Source organism: Bos grunniens, chromosome 26, assembly GCF_055505025.1.
Source record: "Bos grunniens cultivar Pamir isolate PY7600 chromosome 26, Bosgru_T2T1.0, whole genome shotgun sequence".
NCBI classification, from domain to species: Eukaryota; Metazoa; Chordata; class Mammalia; order Artiodactyla; family Bovidae; genus Bos; species Bos grunniens.
This window is the reverse complement of record NC_141190.1, coordinates 14,427,491-14,439,777: the sequence shown is the minus strand read 5'-3', so window position 1 is coordinate 14,439,777 and position 12,287 is coordinate 14,427,491. Positions and strand designations below refer to the sequence as shown.

Here is a 12,287-nt window from a genome sequence, read left to right as displayed (position 1 = left end):
AAGAGTAAAATAAATGAACACTCTCAACTATCTTCTCACAGCTAGAATTAGACTTGGCTTGACAGCTTCTCAAGGGTGAAGCAGTGAAGAAAGTCCACACGCTGTAACTGCCTGGGGCGAGAAGTGATACTAGCTTGGTTGTTGTTTAGTCACTAAATCATGTCCAACTCTTTTGCGACCCCATGGACTGTATACCACCAGGCTCCTCTGCCCATGGGATTTCCCAGACAAGAATACTGGAGTGGGTTGCCATTTTTTTGTCCGAGGCACAACAGATTAAACGAGGAAGTCCACATTACAACACTGATTGGATAATAATTGAGGTCTTGGGCTTAACTTCTCAGTGACAGTTTCCTCATCAGGAAAACAGAGCAATAATAGCATCCACCTCAGAGGATCTTTGTGAGAATTAAATGATATAAGATATGTGAAGGACTCCTATAATATTTATGCTTATTTAGTAAGTGCTCAGTATATGTTCATTCATTCATTCAATCATTGAGCACTTAACTGCTGCTAAGTCACTTCAGTCGTGTCCGACTCTCTGCGACTCCATAGACGGCAGCCCACCAGGCTCCCCCGTCCCTGGGATTCTCCAGGCAAGAACACTGGAGTGGGTTGCCATTTCCTTCTCCAATGCATGAAAGTGAAAAGTGAAAGTGAAGTCGCTCAGTCGTGTCTGACCCTCAGCAACCCCATGGACTGAGCCTACCAGGCTCCTCCATCCATGGGATTTTTTACTATGGAGCACCTATTATGTGTCAGGCTGGAGATCAATAGCAGTAGACAAAACACAAAAATTCCTATGTTTGTGGTAATACCATCTCAATGAGAGACAAATAAGTGTTAGATAAGTTGAAATATTATATCCATTTGTAATAAGGGAAATAGAGAACAATAAATTGTGAGAGAGGAATAGGGAAGAGGGAGTTGTGATTTTAAATAGAAGGCCAGGGAAGGCCAAGTCTGAGGGAGGTGAGGGAACTAGCCAGGAGACAATCTGAGGAAGGAAAGTTCCAGACGGAACAAAGTGCAAAAGCAAAGAGATTCGTGTGACTGGAAGGGGAGAATGCAGTCCACAATCCCTTTTCCAAAATGCTGGAACCCAAACACCCCCAAAGATTCTAGTCTTACTTATTCCCTGACCTCCTTCCCTTTCAAATCTATGAACGTAGTTCTCTCTCTCCCTAGACCAGCCCTCCATTTACTTTTCTTTTTTTAATTCATTGACTTTTAACTGAAGGATAGTTGCTTTACAATATTGTATTGGCTTCTGCCGTACATCAACATGAATCAGCCATTAGATATACAGATGTCCCCTCCCTGTTGACCCTCTCTCCTACCTCCCACCCCATCCCACCCCTCTAGGTTGTCACAGAGCTCTGGTTTGAGGTGCCTGAGTCATACGGCAAATTCCTACTGGCTATCTATTTAGATGGATGAACCTAGAGCCTATACAGAGTGAAATAAGTCAGAAAAACAAATATCGTATATTAAGCATATACAGGGAATCTAGAAAGATGGTACTGATGAATCTATTTGCCCGCAGCAATGGAGATGAAGAGAGAGAACAGACTTATGGACCCAGGCGGGGGAAGGAGAGAGTGGGACAAATAGAGAGAGTAGTGTGAAAGCATATTCACTACCTCCATTTACTTTTCTCTGCGTTAGAACCTCTAGAAGCCTCTGCCAGGGCATCCTGTGCCTACACACCTTCTTGCACCATCTCCTGGGCAGCTCCACTGCCCAGCCACCCTCCCCCAGGGCACAAATGCCTGACCCCTGAGGACACAAGTATTATCATTTTTTGATTATTATTATCACTATTATGGCTTTTCCTGGCTTAAAAAAAAAAAAAGCTGAATTAAAACATCTGTCCTTGGAGGGATGAGGGCAATGTATTAGGACTCTGGCAACGATGCCCTAAAACTCAGGATTTCCACCTGAAAGCTTAAATTTTCTGTATTGGAAGAGAATTTTAACCCTGATTGTGAGGTCTGAAGAATTGAGACTGATAATTTTCTGTTAATGGGGAAATAAACTGAATGAGGAACGGTAATCTTGAGATGGAGGAAGAGGGAATAAATAAAAAGAAGTGGAGGTGGAGAGGTGAGAAGGGATAGAGGACACAAACTGTAAAAGTGAACTGTAAACAAGTTTAATGGAGACAAAACTGAACAGGCATTTCTCAGTTCTGCAAGTTTCTACGAATGGTGGCTGGGGGACGGGGGCGAGGGGGGATACCGTTAATCTTTTCTTGTCCTAGTGTTACGGAGTGCTGAGATTTTTTTTAATTTTTAAGATTGTGAATGATACCAAACTCTTCCAAATTAGAAAAAAAAAATTTTTTTTTAATGTTTTTTAAGTGAGAAATGATCTTACTAGCTGTCATCTGAAAATCGCTTGAAATTGGTAGTGACTTTTTTTTAAGAAATAGCCACACACACGAGAAAGCGTTCGGACGCTTCGAAAACCTCTTAGCTATTGCCGGATGCGCCAAAGTCAAGATCCTTCGCAGACAGGAAATGCCTTTGCCAGCCCCAAGGTCTCCTCCCTGCGGCCTTCTCTATTGTCTGGAGAGATTTGTGTACATCCGACTGAAGAGGTTTCCCGCCTGCAACTGCGAATCAAAGAGTTGCCTCAAAAGAAGAGACTCAGTGGGGGCTTTCTAGCTTTTCTGGCTGACACCTGACGCCCACTGTGTGCCAGGTACCGATACCTCCGCTCAGGTGAGCCGCTCACCTCCCGGAGGAACTGAGGCTGCGAATTCAGCCCAAGGCCCCCAGCCAGCAAGGGAGGTGGAGGGGATTCGACTGCCTTACTTCCATTCCTGCTCTTATCCGCTTGGGTAAGATTCCTGAGAAGAGTTCCCCACCGCTACGTCGGAAGGGGTAGACTACATCGGCTCTGTGGAGTTTAGATGTCAGATATTTTGGTAGGTGCGAGGAATTTCCAAAGTGTTTCTCATTTGGATTCAACAACAATATCCACAAAAACATATCAAGGGATAAAAATCAAGTCAGAGAGATTCCAGCTGGAATTTCATGAAACCCAAAGAGATGAAAAGTAAACGTTAGTACAATATCTGGTTGTTTTTACTACAAGATACTGAACTCCTAACTACTTAGAAGCATCCTGAGTGATTGTGTGGTTTTCCAAATTTTGTCCCATGTTGTCAGAATTCACATAAATATCACCTCCAGTCGCAGATTTAGAGGATCGTTGATCATTAGATTAAAAAAAAAAAAATCAAAAGGGTCAGTTTTTGAGTTCCTGCCGCCTTCTACAAGGTAGTATAACTGGAATGGGAATTTTCTAAGTGTGTTCTTTCCCCAGCTAAATGCATTTCCCCCAAGTCTAGATACATTTTCTTAAATCTGTGCCCTGCCCCCATTAACTAAAATGAATATTCACAGCAATGAAACCACACACAAAAAAAGGTTGCCAGTAGTGTTGAAAGAGAATAGGTACTTTCACTATCAGAGATGGTTTCCTCTTTTCCCACAAGATGTCTTATCAGCTTTCACCCTGAGAAAACCATAAAAAGTAAGAAAAAGAAACCTTATGCAACAGTTCTCTAAATAAAATACTACACAGCAAGCTAGTCATCCCTAAAAGTGATGTTGTTTAAAGAGTCAAAGTACATCATCCAGCAAAATCAATATCCTATTAAGTTAGGAAGGGTTCTGAATATCAAAGACTGATGAACTGAATAACTTAAAGTATAAGTACATGACCCAGGGGATTAATCACACACTGTCATGATGAAATTAGGGCAATTCTTCCAATCATTAACGTTTTGCTTACAAAATGTGCTTTTCTGTTTGTCTTTCTGCTAAATGATAACCGTTTTCAAGTTGAATCTCCTGATAAAAAGAGTTAAAAACAAGACAGGAGTTGTGCTGTAAAGGTCATACATGCTGCTTCAACATGAAATAGCCAAAAGACAAACAAATGAAAAATGCCTGGATTGTAGGAAGAATTTGTAAATATTCATTGGCAATCTGCAATGGGACACTTCAGAAAATAGTTAATGCCAACCTGTGTCCTGAGAATACTGTACTTCCTTCATGTAACACACACTGGATTGTTAAAGACATACTTAGATTCAGAATAGGAGCAACCTTCAGAGAACTGGGAATAGCTTTAAATTGGAAAACGGCCTGGTTTCAGGGACTGTCTACTTTAAAATGAGTTTCACTTCTCAATTTTTGTAGTGTCAATCAATACATAAGCCTTTATTTCTCGGCTTGATAGTCATGATAGTTATTCTCAAGAATAAATATTAACCAGAGGTTATCTCCAGGAGCGAAACACACACACACACACACACACACACACACACACACACACTGATTTCAGGACTGCTTTAATTCAATATTAGGCCCACAAGCCTCCTGTTCTCCCCAAACTCTGATACAGTCAGTCCTCTTTTCAAATGAGACTGACTATGACCTTTGAAACTTTGATGAAACCTGTCAGGCAGGGTCAGGGAGCCTGGAACGTGACTGCTGAGGAGAAAAGACCCTCTGGCTGGCTGGGCTCCAACACTGAGAACTGAGTTGGAAATTGGGAGGGTGGGGAAGGGCTGGTAGAGGTCATGTAGGTCAACTAGACCATCTTCATTCAACAGATGAAGAAACTGAGGCCAAGAACTAAATCTCCCACTGAAATCCTTAAGCTTCCAGGCCAATGCACACCCATCTGCTTCAGAACCCAGGACAAATTTTCTCAGAAATTAAAATTTACAGGTAATTCCAAGGGCCTTCCTGCAATCTCAGGAGGCAAGAAGGTGTGACATCCCTAAATGCACTGACTTTTTCACTCTCTTCACCTGAGTGCTCATGTCTGGGGAGCCACAGCCCTGGTCAAGCCAGGCCAGGGGCAGAGTCACTCCTGCACAGGACCTCAGCCCAGAGGCATCCAAGTCCACAAAAACTAGAGACCTCCAAGGAGGATCAGGCTAGAGGAAGAGATTTCTGGCCTCTCCCCTCACAGATCTCTGGTCATCATTTTCCTGGAATGTCTGGAACCTGGTGGCTCAGTTAGGCAAGCAGCTCAACTGGCAATACCTGGGCCAGTGAGAAACCTGCCCACTCTTCTTCTCAGCCCCATACCCACCCTCAGCTCAGCACTTCCTTCCTCCCCAGCCCACAATACCTCTTCCTCAGCCCTGCTCCTTCACCCTCGAAATGCCTCCCATTTTCCCTTTCCCTGCTCCTCAAAGCTGCCAGTCTCCTGCTCCCTCAAGGGCAGGAATTGTCAGGAGGAGGGGAGCAGGAGAAAGGGCGAGGCGGGGATCACGAGTTTCACCTGCTTCTTCTTACAAGAAGTGCCTTAGAACCCCTGACCAGCAGCTTGAACAGCACCTGGGTACTTGTTAGAGGCAAATTCCCTGACCCCTCCCCGACCTACTCAAATCAGAAAGTTTGGGGATGGGGTGGGCAACGAGTCCCAACAAGGTCCGCGGGAGATTCTGAAGCTCACTGAAGAGTGAGAACCGTTGTCTTGGCACACACTACTTTTCCCCCATCCCGCCTACCGGCCAAGGACCCCCAGCCCTCTAAGCGGACCCCCAACCTGGATTCGGCCGCCAAGGGATGACGCATGTTGACTCAGGCGGGTCAAGGACGGCGGCCCCGCCGGCCCCGCGAGCCAAGGTGAATCGATGGTGCTCCGCTGCGGCGGCGGCGCAGCTGCTCTCCCCACCGCCTGGCGCGTCCAGGGCTCGGTCCGCAGCGGGCCTTCCCTGCTGCTCCAGACACACTCACACACACACACACACACTCACACTCACACTCACACTCAGCCCCCAGCGAACCCAGATGTGGGAAAGGTCCACATCTACCTTTCAGATGCTCGCACCGGTCGCCGCCCAGAACCGCCTTCCCGAGATGCCAGAAGCCGAGACACACACCGCCAGACGCGCCAGACGCCCCTGCACCCGACCCCGCCCCAGCCCCAGCGCCCAGCCAAGCACCCCAGGCGCTGTAAGATAAGGGGTTGGGTTTGTTCAAATCCAAGAATGAGAGGTTCAACGAGGTCAGTTGTCCCACCAACGTATTTATTTTATAGACAAGTTACTCATTAAAAAAAAAAACACACATTTTGGCCATTTTTTTTTACAGTGAACAATTACATATACACACATTATAAACATTGTTTAATATAAAACATATCTACAATCTACTTACATTTAATTAACCTGCTACTTCTAGTTCATCTGTGATTAAATTTAGTCACTGATGAGTCAGTTTCTCTGCTTGAACTGGACTGTACTATCCCCTTAACACCTCGGTCAAACAGGTACTGATGGCCCAAAACAAGCATTTAAAGATTATCAACTGTGTATATCTTTCTGACAAAAAGATACATACATCCCCCAGACAAGAACTCAGAGATAGCTCTGGATTTAAGGCAATACAATAAGAATATAATGTATAAGTAAGTAACATTTTCTTTAAAATATTCTAAGGCTGCCTGAATTGTGGGCCCCCTTTCCAAGGCATACCTCTGGATCTGGATGCTCCTTTGCTTTTCCATTCAGTAGGATGTAGAAACCGATTATAGAAAAGTCATTCAAGAAGCTCCTATTAAAATCTTTAAAGTTATAACTTAAAAATTTAACCAAAAAGTTCAAAATTACTTTTTATAAATAGAAAAAACAATTTTTTTTTTTTAAAAAGGGGGTGAATTTAATCAGGGAAGAGTCCCTTATCATACAATCTAAAATCGGTATATAAAACTATTTAAGTCAAAATTAAGGTTTCAATGTGAGTTTGTTATTTAGTCAGTGCACCGAATATTTTAGATTTCCAGAATACCAGAAAATTTATTCTCTCTCTCATACAGTTTTCAGGTTCATCCAAGGAGACTTCCTGTAGCAAATCCCAGTTTTCCGAACACACCAATGTCAGTGGTCATCATCCAGCATTAAAATAGCCTTTATCGCCCTCGATGTCCACTTCCTGATCAGAATCCTCTGAAATCTCTGATTCAAGGTCTTCCTGGGAGACAGGGGAGGGTGAGCACTGAGAGCTATCCAAAGCACCTGTATTCTGGTCACTCGGCAAGTCTTGCCTCTGGTCGCAAGAATTGTCCAAACTTTCCAGTTCTTCTTTTTTATTGTTTTGGGGGTTCTCCTAAAAGAAGAGGATGAAATGGAGATAGGTCGGATGATGAGATATGGAGAAATGAGAGATATAAATCAAATGTTTTTTCATCTTCCATCATCTTCTTTAATTTTTAATTTATGAAGTGCTTTCAGGTATAATATTTTTATTCAGAAAATACATATTTATGCTTCTTTCTCACTTGGAAGGTAAAGGTCCTGTCATATCAGAGAACAATTATACTCTTCTTGCCAGATAAAAACAACTAACCACAAATATAACTGTAAATGTGTTATGTCAAATGAATACTAAACTCCAGCCCAGACCTATGGTATCAAGGTTCTTAAAAGTTTAGGAAGAAAAAGAAATCAGATCACTACAGATACACACTATCTTTATTCTTCAAATATTTAAACCTTGCCAACTGACAAAAGTCTTTTAGACATTTAAAAAATATGAATGCTAAATAATGCTTTAAGGATAAAGTTTCAAAATTATTAGACTGAATTGTTTTTTATGCATTTTCTGGACTAAGTTTATAAACATATACACACATAAATATGTATAGCAAGTTACATAATCATGGCTAAGAAAAATGCAGAATTGGAAGAATGTTGCCAATTGAAAAGGGAGATAACTATAATTTACTTAAAATCTGGAGGAAATTTCTTGAAAATATTCCCTTATTACACAGAAATGACTATTTTTAAAGTCCCTGATAAACTACCTTTGACCAAGAACTAAATAAGTTAGTAAATTTTTAATCCTGTTTTTGTCTAAAATGCACATAAATACTAAGGAAAACTATGATATACTGCTAAAGTTTTTTTTCCCCTAAAACAAGACTATAGAATAATAGATTTACCAAGCTTACAACTATGTGGTAAGTTACAAGGCTCAGATATTGAGAGGAAACTCGAAATTTTAAAAATTGTGTTAGAATAATGAAATTATGGGAATTAGTGTTTTTTGTAACATTATTGTTTTTAATGAAAAAGTTATATGATTGCTAAATTTGAAAATGCATACTGCTTTCAATGTCCCTATTCATTTCAAAAAATTTTATTTATTATAAACTATATAAACTGGTAAGTGAAAACTTCAGCATTTGTCAGATAACTTTGGAGAAAATATCAGATTAGAACATCAAAAACAAATCTTTAGCTCTAAGTCAACAGAGCTTCTTTAAAAACTGAATTAGCCTTTACTTTTTATCATATATTACGTAACAAGGTCACTGGAAGAAGAGACTGTCAGAAAGTTTAAGCTACTTTTCAAACAGGCTTGGATAGTCTCTTGCTGTTTTTATATTCATTTTAAGAGCTAGAATTAGAAGGAAAATAATTTTTAAACTCTTTGATATTTAATTCTTCTAAAAAACAGTGCAAACAAGACTTAAAGGTGTTTATTTCCTTATATTTACCCTTGAGCTCTGCCTGGTTTTATTATGGCTGTGTAAATAAAAGAAACAATTTTCTCCCAAAGATAACTGCTTAAGTCATTTACTGTCAATTACTTTATCTTTCCTGCGTTAATTAGATAAACAACATATGGGGTTTATAAAACAATTAGCTGGGAGTTTTACTAGCCAGTGTGTGAAAACCCAAGCATAATTGATATAGAAACTGCATTAGGTGCTTTTAGCATTACTGCCGCCTGAACAACTCATCCTGAACTTCAGCAGGACTATTTGCCTTTTTAATCAAGGTGAAGAGGTTAAATAGCCCCTCAAATGACTTTTGCATACAACCTACAACAGGCCCCGCATTGAGATAACATGGTAAAAATATTTATTTCCATAGAAACAGAACCACGTCAATACCTGTTTTAGTCTTCTCCATTTAGCCCGTCGATTCTGAAACCAGGTTTTGACCTACAGAAAAGACAGAAATAAAACTTGCCACAAGTCCAGAATCCCGAGGGACCTGGGGAGGCGGGGAGAAGTTCAGGAGCTTCCGAGTCAAACAGCTGCCGGTGGCCTCACTGTCTCCCTTCTGCCCCGAGACCCCGGCCCGCGGCGCGACTCACCTGCCTCTCGCTAAGCTGCAGCATCTTGGCCAGCCGCTTCCTCTCGGGCGGGGAGAGGTATTTCTGGGTCTCAAACTTCTTCTCCAGCTCGATGGTCTGGTCATTGGAGAACCTCACCTGGCCGCCTTTCCTTTTATGCAGAGGTCTCTGCAAGAAAGGGCTCCAGAGCAGGGGTTTGCCTGCGGGCCAGAGCGTCTTGGTTAGAGGCGGCCCTGAAGCAGCCCGGCCCACCCGTAGACCAGCCTGCACTGGGCGAGGGGGTGACAAAGAAGGGGAAGGGAGGCTGCTGGGCACTCAATCAGACACATTCACATATACCCGTTGAGACACGGACCCAACAGGCTCCCACCAGTACACATCACACCCGGAGACACAGGAACATCCAAAGGCATACACCTACACTGCATATGCACGAAGATCACATTCATATGCCCACAGACCCACACAACCATCACACCCAGAGCCAGATACAATCATTTTGATTCCCCAAAGAACACTGACTACAGGCTGAGCTTAAAATACCATAACCTCTTTAACCAGTCGCTCTCAGAATGTATACACAACTAACTTTTTTAGCCTAGAAGACCTGCAGAGGGGTCCTCTCCCTTGGTGAACTAAACTTTCCAAAGAGCCGTGTGTGCGTTATGTTGGGGGGAGAGGGTCTGTCACACTAGCCAAAGCGTCGCTGCCAGGGGCAGGCGACCCAGCGACCAGGGAAGCCCTCCGGCTCAAGCGATGGGTGTCAGTGGAGCTTCCAATCCTGGCCGGAGGGCGCAGGCCCCCCTCTGATTTCACACCCGGCCGGCGGGGGCGGCCAGTTAAAGCCACCCCGTGGGCTATGGCAACATTTCCGTCAATGTGTTTCCTGTTGGTCTATCTCGAAAAACCCTTTGCTTCCTCCTGCGTAGTCCCGAGGAAACCCAGGGCGCGCTCTGTGAAAACGTTTGCCCCCAGGCTCGCCCGGCCGAGGGTCTCCCTCCGGCCCCAGCAGGCGAACAGAGCCACACCAGGCCTGCAGCATCATACCTTTGAGGATGGAATAAAAACACAATAACTTAAAAAAAAAAAAAAAAAAACACTAAAATATAATTCCCCCGAAAGTCTCTAGAGCGATGAGAAAGAAAGGTGGAGAATTGAGTGAGGGGCCACACCATAATAATGATGACACTAAAAAGTCAATTAATTAAAATGTCAGTTATCTCCAGGGTGCCTACCTAAGCTGCCAATAACACAGAGTAGACGTAAAAGCCTGGTGGGCCAAGGCAAGGAGTCGCGTTTTCTGTACCGGAGGCTTCAGAAGCCCGGAGGCCCCAGAAGCCCAGAGGCCCCAAGGGCCACCGGGCGCGGATCACAGGTGGCTCATTTCTTAGGGCGCGCACTGAGGGCATATGTCCCGCAAACTTCGTTCGGCCAACGTGTCCGCGCTGCCCTCCCTACTCCAAAGACGGGTGGGTCAGTCAGTCCGTCTGCCCGTCCGTCTGCAGGTCTGCGCTAAACGCTTTGAAAGCGGGCAATGTTTTTTTGCGAGATTTTGCTTACGTCAGGATTCAGACTGGTGCAAAACAGCCTCAAAAAAAAAAAAAAAAAAAAAAAGGAAGCAACTGGTTATTTTAGCTGCCATAAAGTCACATCCCACACAGAGGAAATGAACAATATCAGAAAAACGGATCCCGGCTATCAGAAGTCGAGTGTTTCCTGAATTTGTCTGTATTGAGGATGTCGATAAAATAATCAGCAGCGTGCACTACTCCGGGGGAAGGGTCTGCTTCATGCAGCCAGGAAAACACTTAACAGCTTCTGAAACCAGATTTACTCCTATCGAGAACTCAAGATTTCCTGTATGAACGGAAAGGGTCAGGCTCTTTCACTGCACAAGCTTGTTGAACCAGGTCCAGCCCCGTAACCACCCGGGGCCCGACAGCTATCCCTGCCCCTCAGGGGCGGCCCGGGGCACCTTGACACTGCCTTCCCGGTCCCTCCAGCTAAGGGAGCCTCCCAACCCCCGGAAGACAAGCGCCCCCAAGGCTCCTTCGGCCGCCGGCCCCCGCGGCAGCGCCGGCGGTCTAGCTCTGGCCCGCGCGCCCCGACGCCTGCAAGGTGCAGGAAAACCAATCTGAGTCATGGTGCGGTCAGTCTGGGCTGCGCGCCGCCCGGGCCCGCGCCCGCGCCTCCGGTCCCCCGCGCACGCCCGGCAGCCGCTTTTCAATCGCTTTTGCCACAACTTTCTATTGCCTCCCCCTCCGCCCCCGCCGCCTCCAGGGCGCTGCCACCTGCCGAGTGGCGCCTTCCTCACCGCCGTCCCGGCTCGGCCCCGCCATGACCCCGGCCGCCTTACCCAGGGGGTCGTGGCGGAGCAGGGCGTGCGTGTAGTCGTTCACCGACCGCGGGAAGGGGTACAGAGGGCCCCCGAAGCCGCCGGGTCCGTAGGCGGCGGCCAGCGCGGCGGCGGAGTGGTGCGAGAAGGCGGGGTGGATCGGCGTGGGCTCGTACACCGGGGCCCGGTAGGAGGACACGAGGCTGGTGAAGGAGGAGTTGGGGGACGGCAGCGTGGGCGTGGGGGTGGGCGCGGCGGGCCCGCGACCCAGGATGTCCTCGATGTAGAACGGCGTCGGGTGCGCTGGCTGCAGCAGCGGCGTGGGCGCGTACAGCGGCACCCCCACGGCTCCCGCCGCCGTCGCCGGCCCGGGGTGCGGGTACTGCATGGCTGCGCCGCGCTCCGGCCCCTCGGAGAGCTGCCGGCCCGCGCCGCGGCGCTACATTTATCCGCGCTCCGCGCTCCCGGCGATAGGCTCCGCCGGCCGCGGGGTGGGGCCGCGCTCTCTGGCCCCTTCCTGCCGCCGGGCCCTGCGGCCAATGGCGCGGAGCCCCGGGAGCCGCCTCCCGCCCCCACCCTTGGCCCGCCCCCGCCGGCCGAGCTCTCCGCCCCCGGGACGCGCTCGCTTGCTAGCCGCCTCTGAGCACCCGGCGCCCGGTGTCCAGCCGCCGCCGACGCTCGGGACTCAAAGCACCCTGGCCCGGGACGCCCTCGACGGAAGCCCAGTGCCGCGTCCGTCGAGCGAGGCGCGAGGCCAGCAGCTGCCTGCAAGGCAGACTTAGGCGGCCCTAGCTTCGGCGGGGAGGCATCTCCGCCGAAACTCGAGGGCACTG

General features: G+C 46.6%; 1 protein-coding gene across 1 annotated transcript; it reads right to left on the bottom strand.

Annotated features, from left to right (window-relative positions):
• Nucleotides 1-6,043: 6,043 nt before the first annotated feature.
• Nucleotides 6,044-11,874, bottom strand: HHEX (hematopoietically expressed homeobox). The gene is made up of 4 exons (XM_086378601.1): nt 11,476-11,874; nt 9,141-9,319; nt 8,935-8,985; nt 6,044-7,142 (listed from the first exon to the last, which is right to left on the bottom strand). Exons 1-4 carry the CDS (start codon nt 11,840-11,842, stop codon nt 6,924-6,926), a joined length of 816 nt encoding a protein of 271 aa, XP_086234727.1. The 5' UTR covers nt 11,843-11,874; the 3' UTR covers nt 6,044-6,923.
• Between the last annotated feature and the right edge of the window lie 413 nt (nt 11,875-12,287).

Coding starts and splice junctions, on each gene's coding strand:
- HHEX (XM_086378601.1), bottom strand. CDS start 11,842: ATGCAGTACCCGCACCCCGGGCCGGCGACGGCGGCGGGAGCCGTGGGG. Junction 8,986..9,140: donor TGCAGCTTAGCGAGAGGCAG/GTGAGTCGCGCC, acceptor TCTTTTCTGTAG/GTCAAAACCTGGTTTCAGAA. Junction 7,143..8,934: donor AATGGAGAAGACTAAAACAG/GTATTGACGTGG, acceptor CTCTTCTTTTAG/GAGAACCCCCAAAACAATAA.